Below are 12769 nucleotides of genomic sequence, written 5' to 3'. Positions count from 1 at the left end.
TAGAGTTTGGAAATCAAGTGTTGTCCTGAACAACACTTAATTTTCTTCTCGGGGAGAGATGACCTCTGTTGGCAGCTCATCAAGAGTGTTCTCCTAAAGAGAGCTAAAGGGTTGGTGACCTGACCTTGGGGCTAGAGGCAGAGGAGGAAGCCTTATCTAAGTGAATGAAGGAAGAATCTGAGTCCACAAGAGCTTATGTAAAAGATCACGCTGGTAGAGGATAAACTGATAGAACATTATTAGAAAATGATTGGACTAGAAATTCAGAGTGATAAAAGGAGGAATTGAGCATGCTTACACCATTTTATAGTTCTTTAAAACTATTTGCACCTCCTTTAAAACTATTTGGATATTGCATATAAATCACACAAAATTGTATTTTCCTTTATATATTAAGCCAGTAAAATTGTTTATTTTTAGGAAAATGATCCTATCTGCTTTGTGACCTGTGATGTTCAAATCCCACAACTTCTCTTTTCTCAGCTTTCCCACCAAAAACATTCATTCCTCCCCTCTAGCAAGACTCTGCAAACACAAAGCTTTCAGCTGTGAAGGGAGCCCATTCTGGCTCTTGGCCTCTCTGTTCACTGAACATAGACTCTGGACCCCATGGCCACTTCCTTCTCATATGTCAAGAAAAATGAGAGACATCCACATTCTCCATGAGAAGGGCCCAGACTCCTATTGAAATCTGAAGTCACAAAGTATGCTAGTAAAACTGTTCACTCAACCTCTACCACCACCTCTCAGAATTACAATCTTTGAATGCTCTATTTTGTGCCTTTGTGCTTTTTCTACTTTGAAAATTCAACACTAAGTAGGTACTGGTCGTAATCATCAGAAAACTAAGAACTACTTCTAGGAATTTCTCCTGAGGAAATAATGGGTCGTGTAAATAAAGATTATGTACCAGAATGCTAATTACTTAGAACATTAAAAGACTCCCAGTAATGTCTAGCTGCTGAGCAGATAACTGGTTCGATGAAAGTTTGCTCATATAATGCAGTAATCTAAAATTATGATGTAGATGTATAGATATTTATATAAAAGATGTTTATAGAAAAAAGTTTGTAAGGTATTAAGTGACAAAAGCAAGTTATGAATCAATATAGTATGTAATATACATATACATACATACACACACACAAACACACACACACAGAGAAACAGAGGGAAAAAACCTGGAATATACACCAACAGGGTAATAAAGGTAAGATCATTTTTTGAATTTTGCTAAGCTACATATTTTCTTATTTTTCTACAAAAGCATGCATGCTGATGTAAGTTTTAAAAGGGTTTTGACAACTGTACATAAGGTAAAAATAGAGTGAATACCAATAAGGGGTCTCTATGAATAAAGTATATGAGTTTTAATACAAATGTTCAATCAACAGTAATCCAGAAAAGAGGAGGAGAAAGGAGAGAAAGCAGGTGGAATTCTTTTTTTTTTTTCAATGTAGTGTTGGTCAGAAAAGGAGGAGGCAGAGAAACTCTAAGCAGAAAGGGGTGGATCCCAGGGGGAAACCTTCAAGCCAAAACTGGTCTGAAACCCAAAGTGAGAACTTCAATCCCTGTTTACCCACTCTCTCCCACTGGTTGGTTCTTTCTGAATAATGTATTTTTACCAATCAAATATTGCCTTTTCCAAAACTACAGCCTGCCCTACTCCCCCATCCTGTGCCTATAAAGACCCCAGACTCAGCTGGTAGAGAAGAGAAGTGGCTGGACGTCAGGAAGAGGTGACTTGACTTCAGAGACAGTGAGAGGCAACCTGACTTCAGAAGAGAGAGGCTGAGAGGTGACTTGACTTCAGGGGAGAGCATCCTGTCCTTCTCACATGCTTTCCAGCTCCCCTCTCCACTGAGAGCTGCCCTCATCACTTAATAAAATTCTCTGCATTCACCATCCTTCAATTTGTCCATGTGACCTAATTCTTCTTGGGCACTGGACAAGAATTTGGGACCCCCAAGTGCAGGTACCCAAAAAGTCTGTTACACTGGCCCTTCGCCCTCACTGGCAGAGAGCAGCCACCCCATGTGACAAGGCAAAGGGCCCACTGGGCTGATAATGCAATGCTGTCCATGGACGGTGGAGTTAACAGAGCATTGTAACATGCCCTCTGGGGCCTTAGGGTTGCAGGCACCCCACCTGGATGCTGCCCTGGGGCCTGCAGAGAGTTTGCTCCTGCCAGTGGAGAAGTGACTGGCTGATTCCTACACTTGCTCATCTACACATTCCCTCCCACAAGGGGTTGAGTGGAGTGGGCTGAGTCAACGGGGCACCCCTCTCACAAGTCCCACAAAGGGGTCAAGAAAACATCATTGGGAAAGCTAAGGAGAATAATCAAAACACACCAGGGCCTTGGAAAGAGAGAAGTGAGGTGCAGCTTGGGGGATGGCAGTATGTCCTGCAAAGTGAGCTGTTCTCTGTAGCTCTACATGTTGCAAAAGAAGTTGGAAGAGGTCTTGCCGTGCATGGAAGTTGCCCCTTGGTCATGCCAAACTAAGGTGAGGAAAACAAGTTCTAATCTAAATCAGCCCAGTTACTCCCTATCTCCCAGGCCATGGCCAGCACCCCTGGATGCAGGAGGTAACATATACCACTCCATCTAGTAACTGAAGGTCAAGTGAAAAGTCACAGCTCTTATCTACATTCCAGAGGAATCAGTTACTGCATCCATGAGAGAAATACTTTGGCCTAGGAAAGTAAACAGCACTTAGTCAAGTTTTCTTTCCAAATTGAATTTGTGCTTACGTTGTAAGGGCATCATTATTAGCAGTAGCAGCAGCTTCTTGAAAAGCATCTCCACTGGCATCTAGGAGTTGACTCACTGTTACTATGGCAATTTTCTTTGCCTGCCAAGGAGAAGATACTGATCATCAGAGAAGCATATATCATACGTTATCATCACCATCATTATCATTGTGAATCATTACAGTAGCAAGTGGCATCACTGATATGATAATGTAGTGGCAAGCATTTTACAAAATTAAAGGTTTATTATTTGATCCACATAAGATGACCAAGAGAATCAAGATAGGGCAAAGTGAAAATATAAATTAAGGTAGTGAATTAGGAGGTTTAAGTCTCTGAATTCGACCTCATAGCAAGATCTTTCACGGAATCCCCACCAAACTCCAAGAACACAAAATCAAATACTTGGATACAAAAGCAGAAACAAAATAAGAAGACTGCAGTATTCTGGTTGTTAAAAATTACAGCTCATAATACTTAGCATAACTAAGTTATACTTAGTATGCCTATTAGACTTAGTGTAACTATTAGACTTAGTAAAATAATTTGTAGTCTTCTTTCAATCAATAACTCAGGAGTGTGTCAGAGAGATGATCTTTTGGTGTTTGATTACTATTTAACTTCCCTCTTTGGGAGTGTTGAAGCCCTCCTGCCTACTGGTTAATCCTTCCATTAATTCTACATTTGGAGGTCAATATTTTCCTTTCAATTCCTTTTTTTTTTTTTTTGAGACGGAGTCTCGCTCTGTTGTCCAGGCTGGAGTGCAGTGGTGCGATCTTTGCTCACTGCAAGCTCCGCCTCCCGGGTTCCCGTCCTTCTCCTGCCTCAGCCTCCCGAGTAGCTGGGACTACAGGCGCCCGCCACCACGCCTGGCTAGTTTTTTGTATTTTTTTTTTAGTAGAGACAGGGTTTTACCGGGTCAGCCAGGATGGTCTCGGTCTCCTGACCTCGTGATCCGCCCGTCTCGGCCTCCCAAAGTGCTGGGATTACAGGCTTGAGCCACCACGCCCGGCCACTCAATTCCATTTTTATTAACTCGAATCCCACTTACTTTTCAGCAGGAAAAATACTTCAAAAATATTTTTTTCTGAAATAAAACATTTCAAGGGAATGGAAGAAAGGAGTAGCTATTTTCAGGGCATGTGGATATTCAAGTTGTACACAGGTTGAGTCCATACTTGTGGTTTGTAGCCCTGTTTGACCACTATCCAGCTATACCAATTAGTAAATGTTGAGTATACTTGTTTTCAAGTACCAGGGTTTAGCAGGTTAAAATATCAGGAATGTAAACTAGGCTTAAAGTTTTCAGAAAGCCAAGACTAAAATGTAAATATTCTTAATAGAAATGCATCGCAGTTTAAAACCACATGTTCCAAAGTAAGTTCTTGAAACATTATTTACTTGGAATGCACTAGGGATGGTAAGGTCAAATGTAGTTGGTAAACATATTCATAAGGTGAAGTAGACTTATGCATTCCAGGACTTCCTAAAAGACTTAACATGATAGCCAGGTGTGGTGGTGTGTGCCTGTAGCCCCAGCTGCTTGAGAGGCTGAGACCTAAGAATCACTTGAACCCTTGAACCTGGGAAGCAGAGGTTGCAGTGACCTGAGATTGTGCCACTGCACTCCAGTCTGGGTGACAGAATGAGACTCTGTCTCAAAAAAAAAGACAACACGATAATGATCATTATGAATATCCTAAAAGAAAATATTTGGACAAGAGGCCCTTTTTTTATATGTATCTTTGAGCACCTCTCAGGAGTGCTATGCAAAATACCTTTAAGCAACCTAAACCATGCTCAAATCCATATTGTGGAATAAGGAGTGGAGTTCAGGACATCTCTCTTTCTTTCCCAACACCCCCTCTAAAAAAAAAAAAAAAAAGAAAAAAGAAAAAAAAACCTTTGTGAGTTTTACCTCAGGTGAAGCGTTTCTGGAAGTGTTGAAGATCTGTCCAACTACTCGCGTAGCACTACTGATGTTCTCAGCAGTTAATTTATTGGCATCAGATGTTAAAATCTGGACTTCAGAAGAAATGTTATTAAGTGGTGCTGTGACATCCTTTACCTGTTTAAAAAACCAGAAAAAAAAACCCTAGCTTTACACAAGTATGTCCAAATACTTTGTAAGCAACTGCAGGTAAATAAGTTGGAATTTAGCTGAGCCTCAATCTCCTGAACATCATGTTCACTCAGTTTTCCACATTTGCATCTTTCCTTGTGTAAAGGACAAAGTACATGCAGGCCAGTGGTTTTCCCAGCCTTTCCTGTTTGACAGGATTGATTAACTATAAGGGGCTGCCTTAGCTAGATTGGAACTACTAGAGTGTATCCACGGGCCAGCACTGGTTCACTGTGTGTTACGAAGGTCATAGAGAGATAAGCACAGAAACTGAAAGTAATTGGTCAGAAATGTATGTAGCAATTTTTTGCTGTTGAATCTAATAGTTCTAAAATTTTGGTTTGCATTTTATGCATATTTTTCATTTCATTTTTCTAGTAATTTATTTTTATTGTATTTCACAAAATTATTGTTGTGCAATGGGTTCAAGATTTTTTAAACTGGCTTTTCGGCACTGGTAGTTTGGGAAGCACTGGCCAAGACGACCTCTGTAGGTGCCAGTTAGCCCCAGGACTCTGTATTGTGGGGCTAAAACATGCCAATCCATATTGTCATTGGTGAAGCTGGGTGTCCGTGTGTGCACACGCGTGTGTGTGTGTGTGTCTTGGTTTTCACTAGATGGCAGCATCATTTCACAAATTATACCAATGTTACAGGCTATTCACACTTGGGTAAGTGTCAGAAACAATATCCAATCAGTAGACAGAAACAAATAACTCCAATTCAATTGCTAGATCCTGCTATGTGCTCGGCACTCTGTTAGATGTTTACAGGTGTTATCACATTTAATAAGCAAAACAACTTTGTGAGTTGTGCACCTTCAAGAGAAGTTAGGGAGCTCAACCAAGTTTCTCACAGCTTAGACGTGGCAGAGCTAAAAACCAAACTCTGGTTTGTCAGATTCCAAATTTAGCATCTTTCCTCAGTCTGTGGGTTGGCACAACTTGTGGGATTGGCAGCTACCTCCATTCTCCATCTCCTGTCCCCACCCAAACGCTACCCTGCCCATCTGTGATTAGGGAGCCAAGGTAGTAGTACAATGTGAACTTTTAAATAAAGAACAGCTCTATCACTTTCTGTCTGTGGTCACTAGACAAAATGCTTCACCTCTCAGAACCACATTTTTCTCATCTGTAAAATGCATACATTAATACCTATCTATGGTGTTATAAAAATTAAATATGATTAATAAATACATTAAATATTTGGCACAATATTTGGCATGCAGTAGGTGCTCAACAATTAGTAAGTGTTATTGGCTATAATTATTTATAATATGGGAATAACATTCAACTCACAGAAGTTTTATAAGGATTAAATGTGATAACATATGCAACATGCCAGGCACATGAAAGGCTGTACATAAAAGTTGGTTTCCTCTTCCTCCCCTTGCTTTTCCCCTAGTGTTAGCTCTTCCATGCATGTGCATTTGGGTATAACTTCAGTCAAAATAATTTAATCTGCATGAAAAAAACATCTAGTTAGATGTACTTTCTGTTTCACCTGCTCATAGATACTGCCCTGAGACCCGCATCAGGTTTGGAGTTTCCTGTTTCAAAGGGTCTTTGATTATAGTTTCTTTCTCTTCATTCTGGTCCAATTACACCATCAAGAGGCTTTCCTTTGGTCTCAAGTGTCAGGGATCTATATCCAGTCAAAACTTCACTGATCTACAAAGATGAAGCCATTTTCAATGTGCTATTGATTATCGTTTGCTGAAATTTGATGAACCAACTGTCCTTTTTCACAAACAGATGTCAACTTTTAAAAATAAGAGCGGCGGCCAGGTGCAGTGGCTTACTATGCCTGTAATCCTAGCACTTTGGGAGGCCGAGGCAAGCGGATCACCTGCGGTCAGGAGTTCGAGACCAGCCTAGCCAACACAGTGAAACCCCGTCTCGACTAAAAATACAAAAATTAGTCAGGCATGGTGGCATGTGTAATCCCAGCTTGCTCGGGAGGCTGACGCAGAAGGATTGCTTCAACCTGGGAGGCGGAGGTTGCAGTGAGCTGAGACGGTGCCATTGAACTCCAGCCTGGGTGACACAAGCAAAACTAGGTCTCAAAATAAATAAATAAATAAATAAGCGTGGCTTTAGTCACTAGTTTTTGTTATTTCTAATTTGAGAGTTTTAAAAGCATTGATTTGACCATCAGGTATCTGAAGAATAGAAACTGCACGGAATCAGAACTTCTTCCAGTTGCCCGTCAGTGAGTCATATGGCATACCTGCTCCTCCAGGGTTTCCAGATTTTCATTGCAATTTCCTATTGTCACATTTTGTAATTCTATCTCTCCATATGGAGAGAGACTGCACAGCCGGACTGCCATTGGATTGCCTGCTTTAATAAAAAGAAATTTTTTATTAAAAATAATTATTTATTAAAATTATTGCGTATTATTTTTAGGCAATAACTAATTTTTATTACAAGTTATTTATTAAAAATTATTGCATATTATTTTTAGGCAGATACCACTTATTGTCTGGATTTTTGAATCTGGACTTCAAAAGACCAGTTGACTATTTCCTTCCTTTGATGTCTTCAAGGAAGATTTACCTTTCAACAATAAGGCACATAATGGCTTTCAAGTGGATATGATGACAGAATACTAGGCTGAGAGACTAGAAACAATAGGAAAAATTCCTAATAGATATTGAATTATATGTTGATCTTGACTGCTTTATGCAAATCTGGATAACAGCTGAAAGGCAAAGAGTTCTGCTATATTCTATTGTATTTATTAGATGTTTGGTTGCCTCTCAATAAATGTTTACTGGGTCATTGGTTTATTTCCTAGGATTGTCACGTCAGCCTCCCTACCTCACTGCCTTCCGGTAGTTAATACTTAAGTAGTTGCTATAGAAAATAATTAGAGGGACAGCTGACCAAAAGGTAGACTTTTCCTCAGGACCAGCTTTGGGCAGCTCCTTCGTGGGACAACAACTAGAAACACTGAAATTAGAGATTGCTTCAACAACATGTAAAGCACAAAGTTGGAGTCACTCTTAATTTATATGATGGCTTCACCTCTACACCATGACATAATGAAAATTTCTAACGTATTTATGGGCTATAAATAACTTTTAAGTGGACACATGTCAGATGCATCTCTTCCTCAATGTTACCTAAAAGTGTAAATATCCCCACTCAAAAATCATTGAAAAGTATTTTGATCATTTGGTATATAATATTGAGTAATTAGAAGTAATTATTAATATAAAACTAAAAACAAAATTGCCAACAGTTAGAATCTAAATCTGTAAAATTATAGGCTCAATCTGAAATTTGATAGTAAATATTATATACATGTTTTCCTAATAGGTGCTCAGAAAAGAAAAATTAACAACCAAATAAAAAATGTTGAGTCTCTTGTCCCAAAGAATTAATGTATATTAAACAAGTGTGATGACTCTTAGGGTATGTGACTGACACCTTTGCTCTTCCTAATTCAGTAGCACAGTTATGTTTTGTAAGTTGTATCTGTTTTATAAGCCATTATGAAATATTGAGGACACACGAAACATGTAAAATCAAGACAATAGGTATCAATAGCATACCATATAGTAAAGTATGGTATATAGAGTATGTATAGTAAGTGTCAACATGGCAGAAGCCCCTTTTACGCTCCGAGTAAAAAATTCAGGAGGACTTATGGAGAGAGTAGGATCATGAATACTTGAGTAAGCATGACTGATATGGCATTTCAGGTATTTCTTTATAGCAATGCAAGAATGGACTAATACAATGATGTATATGGGCAGAAGCAATTTGAATTCCACAAATCAAATACAGATCTGCATAATTTCTCATAATAATAAGATAAAAAGCAATTTAAAAAGAGCAATTCATTTAATTTATTTAGTGTTTCAGAGTTCCCCTGACCCATACAAAAATAAATATCTAAGTAAAATGTCACATTCCCTTCAGGGCCATTGCCAGCAGTAGTTTTATCAAACATTTTTGTCATTGGTTTACAATTGGCTGTATTCCTGAGATATCTAGTCCCATAGGAAGTACCGAATTAACTGCAGGATGATGTGAGAAGTAGGATTGCTCAGATGCAAGTCAAGGCAAACAAGGGACAGGTAAAACATTAGGGAAAATTAAACGGCATAATAGGCTCTTGTTATCAGGATAGAATCTAGGAATTTCTAAAGCCTACACTCAGTAGATATTACCCAATGTGGCACTGAAATGAATCATTAAAATCTTGGATATTATCAGGGACCATATTAGAAACAGAAAATACTATTTACTCTTTCACTCTCTGAATGCCTGTATACAAGTAATGTAGTCACGTCAAGAAAAGTAGAATGAAGTTAGAGAATGTTCCAACATGGACAACTAAAATGACCAAGAAGGTGAAGGACTACCAACTATAAACAGACTTAACCATGCATCTCTACCTGGAAAAATGAAATCTGAAAATAGATATGATATTAGTCCATAATTTTGACTGATTAGAAATTTTTTTTAATTATATAACTAAAGGAGCAAATGTCAATTTAATTAAACTCCAGGAGAAAGCAAAAGCTGGAAAAATAAACCAATTGAGGAAAGATTCAGAGGAATTCACAAACAACGGATTCATATTAAACTTTTGGGAAATTTAAGATTTTGTGAGATACTACCTTAAGTTTTGAACATTAGCATCATGAAAGGGAATCAAGTCCTTCCACAAAACCTTTCCTGATGCCCTTCAGGGACCTAACACGAGTTGGAGGTATGAGAGGCATGACGCAGCATAGCAATTCTTCTGCGTAAATAGAGTAAATGTTTGGGAAAACACATACCATTTGGAGTACCCTTGCCACATGTTTGCAAGGATGGTCCATATCTGCCCACTGGGATTCTGGCAAAAGTAAAACCCATATAGGTACTCTTTTCACAAAAATTAGCTGTAAAAAAAGAGAAAAAATTCTTTATTATAAATCATACTTTAAAAAAATTGAAACCAGATAAAAGTCAAAGGTCAGAACCTACGCAGTGAAATTTGAAAGGCAATAGAAGGCTTATAGAACCCACCGGCCTGTGAGGAACTTCTATACTTTCCTATCTGGTTAAGTTATTGCCATTAGAATAAGTAGTATGTTAGAATACAGGTTCCAGTTAAAATGTGCACAATATAAACCTGGGTAGAGAGGGAATGTGAGCTAGGCTACTGTAACAGATTAGTTGGAATCTTGAGAACCAAAAATATAGAGCCTATAGTGGCCAACGGTATCATGAGGATGTGGGCAAAGCAAAAAGGCAAATTCATGGGGTCTGCGGGATATATTGACTGGTAGGAGTATAGGAAATGACAGCAGTGGATATCTAGGGCTCTGAACCCTAAGCAGACAGCATGAAGTATACAGTGTCGAGAAGCACACCTCAAATTTAAACATGGCCTTGAACTTTGATTCTGAGACACAATTGATTGAAATCACACCACTAACTTAATAATAACTCTTCAAGGTAAAGGAAGAAAAGATAAAAATTTAATATAAGTATATTCTTAGGAAGATGCATCTTGATTTCAGAAAAGTTAAATATATTAGAGTGGTGATATTTGAAATGGGGTATTATGGCATATTACCAATTGAAAGAACCTGAGAGAATCATGTCATTCATTGCCCTGGATCAGTCACTGCAGCCAGAAGGAAACACAGCTGTGAGATTGCAGAAAAACTTAGTAGTCAGGAAACAGATAAGGTGCATTGAATATACTGATAAATTGCCCAAGAAGAAAACTCATCTTTTACTATTGAGCTGATAAACACACCCTAAAGCCATCATCATTACACCCATTGTTTCTGTAACCATTAACTGAAGCTTCTAGAAGCTTTGTTGCTATTCTTATTAACACAAGAGTGACCTAAACCTTACACCTTAGCATTATCCCAAGTAATTTACCAATTGTACATCTCAGTCCTTTCCACTCTTCTGTACAAACACATCTGCCATTTTCCCAGGTTCCACCATTCCTGCAGAACTCTGTAGGGGTGCTTGATGAGGTAGCAGATATTCCTAAAAAAAACAATAAATAACAGAGCAGTCATGACCTGGCTGAATCATTTCTCCTTTCATGCCTGTGGCCACTTAATTTCTATACGTAAAACCACTGCTTTGAGTATCATTGCTGAGAAATATTCTTTGTAATATCATCATTAATAAAATAAAAACTGAGGATCACCAGGTCTTTTAATGTTTACTAGATTACTATATGGATGCAAAAGACATAGTTGAAACACATAATGCTTTGACCAAGGAGATTAGAATCCCACAGAAATCAAGAGGAGTATATAGATGTAGGTAGAGTAGGTAGGGCAGATAGATAGGTGAATAGATAGATAGATATGAATGAATGAATAGATGAATGGAATGAATGGATAGATGGAGTAAGATAAGAGTCAACTTGGGAGACTTATAAGTACAGTAAAAACACATAGGAGAGAGGTTGAGGACAGAGGTAGAAGATCCGGGAAGAGATAGTATGTGGACAGGATTTTAAAATTACATCTTGAAAAGCCAGATGAAAATGAGTGACCCAAGTAGGCAGGGCACAAAGTGCAAAAATCACAAAAACATGGAAAGTTCTGATGTGTCTAAGGAACAGGAAAGAGTTTAACATCTAGCATTGGTTCTATGTGGAACAACATCAGGACATAGATTCGATTGGAAGGGACTTTATAAACCAAACCAAGAAGATTTAATCTTGAAGGAACCTTACAGGGGTCATAAAACAAAGGAGTAACATAATAAGGAATTTTTTTTAGGAGGGTAAGTGAAGGAGTATGGGAAATGACTGAGGCTAAGGGGCAAGGAAAACCAGTTAAATGAGAACTAGAACTCAAGCAGTGACTCTAAGCAAGTTAGGGTGTCACTAGATTCAGAATGCATACCTGATAAAGAATTGATAGGTTCTAATGACTAGTTATTTTGAGTTGGGGATAGCAGGGTTTCCAAATTGTAAAACAGAGTGAAAAGTGAACAAATTAATTTTAAGAATACAGGGTTGTGTGCAGTGGCTCACAGCTCTAATCCCAACACTTTGGGAGGCCAAGGTGGGCAGATCACTCGACGTCAGGAGTTCGAGATCAGCCTGAGCAATATGGTGAAACCCCATCTCTACTAAAAACACAAAAATTAGCCTGGTGTGGTGCTGCCTGCCTGTAATCCCAGTTACTAGGGAGGCTGAGGCACAAGAATCACTTGAACCTGGGAGGCGGAGGTTGCAGTGAGTTGAGTTCACACCACTGCACTCCAGCCTGGATGACACAGTGAGACTCTATCTCAAAAAAAATAAAAAATAAAAATAAATACAGGAGGTAGAGTTCTGGTTTCAATAATGATGGAATAGATTGTACCATATTAACCCCCTCATAGATAACAATTTTAATATATGCACAAACATTTTTAAAAAACTACTCAAAGGCATTGGACAGCAATGAAAAACAGGCAGAAACTGAAAGGTATTCCAAGTTTCTTTGGTATTTCCACTAAGGGTACTACCCAGTCTCTATGGCAGAAGTGGCTGAAATTTGATCAGAAAGCCACAGTCTTAATGAGTTAAGGTATGACAGGAAACTCTTTAGGGCTACAAGAACAACTGGAAATTGAAGGTAGCTATCCCAGAATAGAAGGAGTCATATAGAAAAGAAGCTCAAAGTCTGGGTAGAAATTACTCTCAAATCTGGGGAGAAAACAGATTTTAAAAAATAAACTGAGCTTCAAGAATCTACGGGACAATATCAACACATTGTCTAACATATATGCAATTGGAATCCTAGAAGGGGAAAAGAGAAGGAATAGGGAAGATAAAATATCAGAAGAAATCATGGTCAAAATTTCCCAATTTTTTTTTTTTTTTTTTTTTTTTTTTTTTTTGGAGACGGAGTCTTGCTCTGTC

General features: G+C 38.4%; 1 protein-coding gene across 1 annotated transcript in view; it reads right to left on the bottom strand.

Moving 5' to 3' along the window:
- ADGRG7 (adhesion G protein-coupled receptor G7) overlaps window positions 1–12769 on the bottom strand; it is a 76733-nt gene that overhangs the window by 51433 nt on the left and 12531 nt on the right. Inside the window, exons 2-6 of the mRNA XM_009199199.4 lie at window positions 10774–10887; window positions 9672–9776; window positions 7106–7218; window positions 4673–4822; window positions 2755–2855 (exon numbers count right to left, since the gene is read on the bottom strand). Coding sequence (XP_009197463.2) covers window positions 2755–2855; window positions 4673–4822; window positions 7106–7218; window positions 9672–9776; window positions 10774–10887 — 583 coding nt within the window. The remainder of the gene's footprint in view (window positions 1–2754; window positions 2856–4672; window positions 4823–7105; window positions 7219–9671; window positions 9777–10773; window positions 10888–12769) is intronic.

Source organism: Papio anubis, chromosome 2, assembly GCF_008728515.1.
Source record: "Papio anubis isolate 15944 chromosome 2, Panubis1.0, whole genome shotgun sequence".
Lineage (NCBI taxonomy): Eukaryota > Metazoa > Chordata > Mammalia > Primates > Cercopithecidae > Papio > Papio anubis.
Note: the sequence above shows the minus strand (reverse complement) of the source record. Positions and strands in the feature narration are given on the sequence as shown.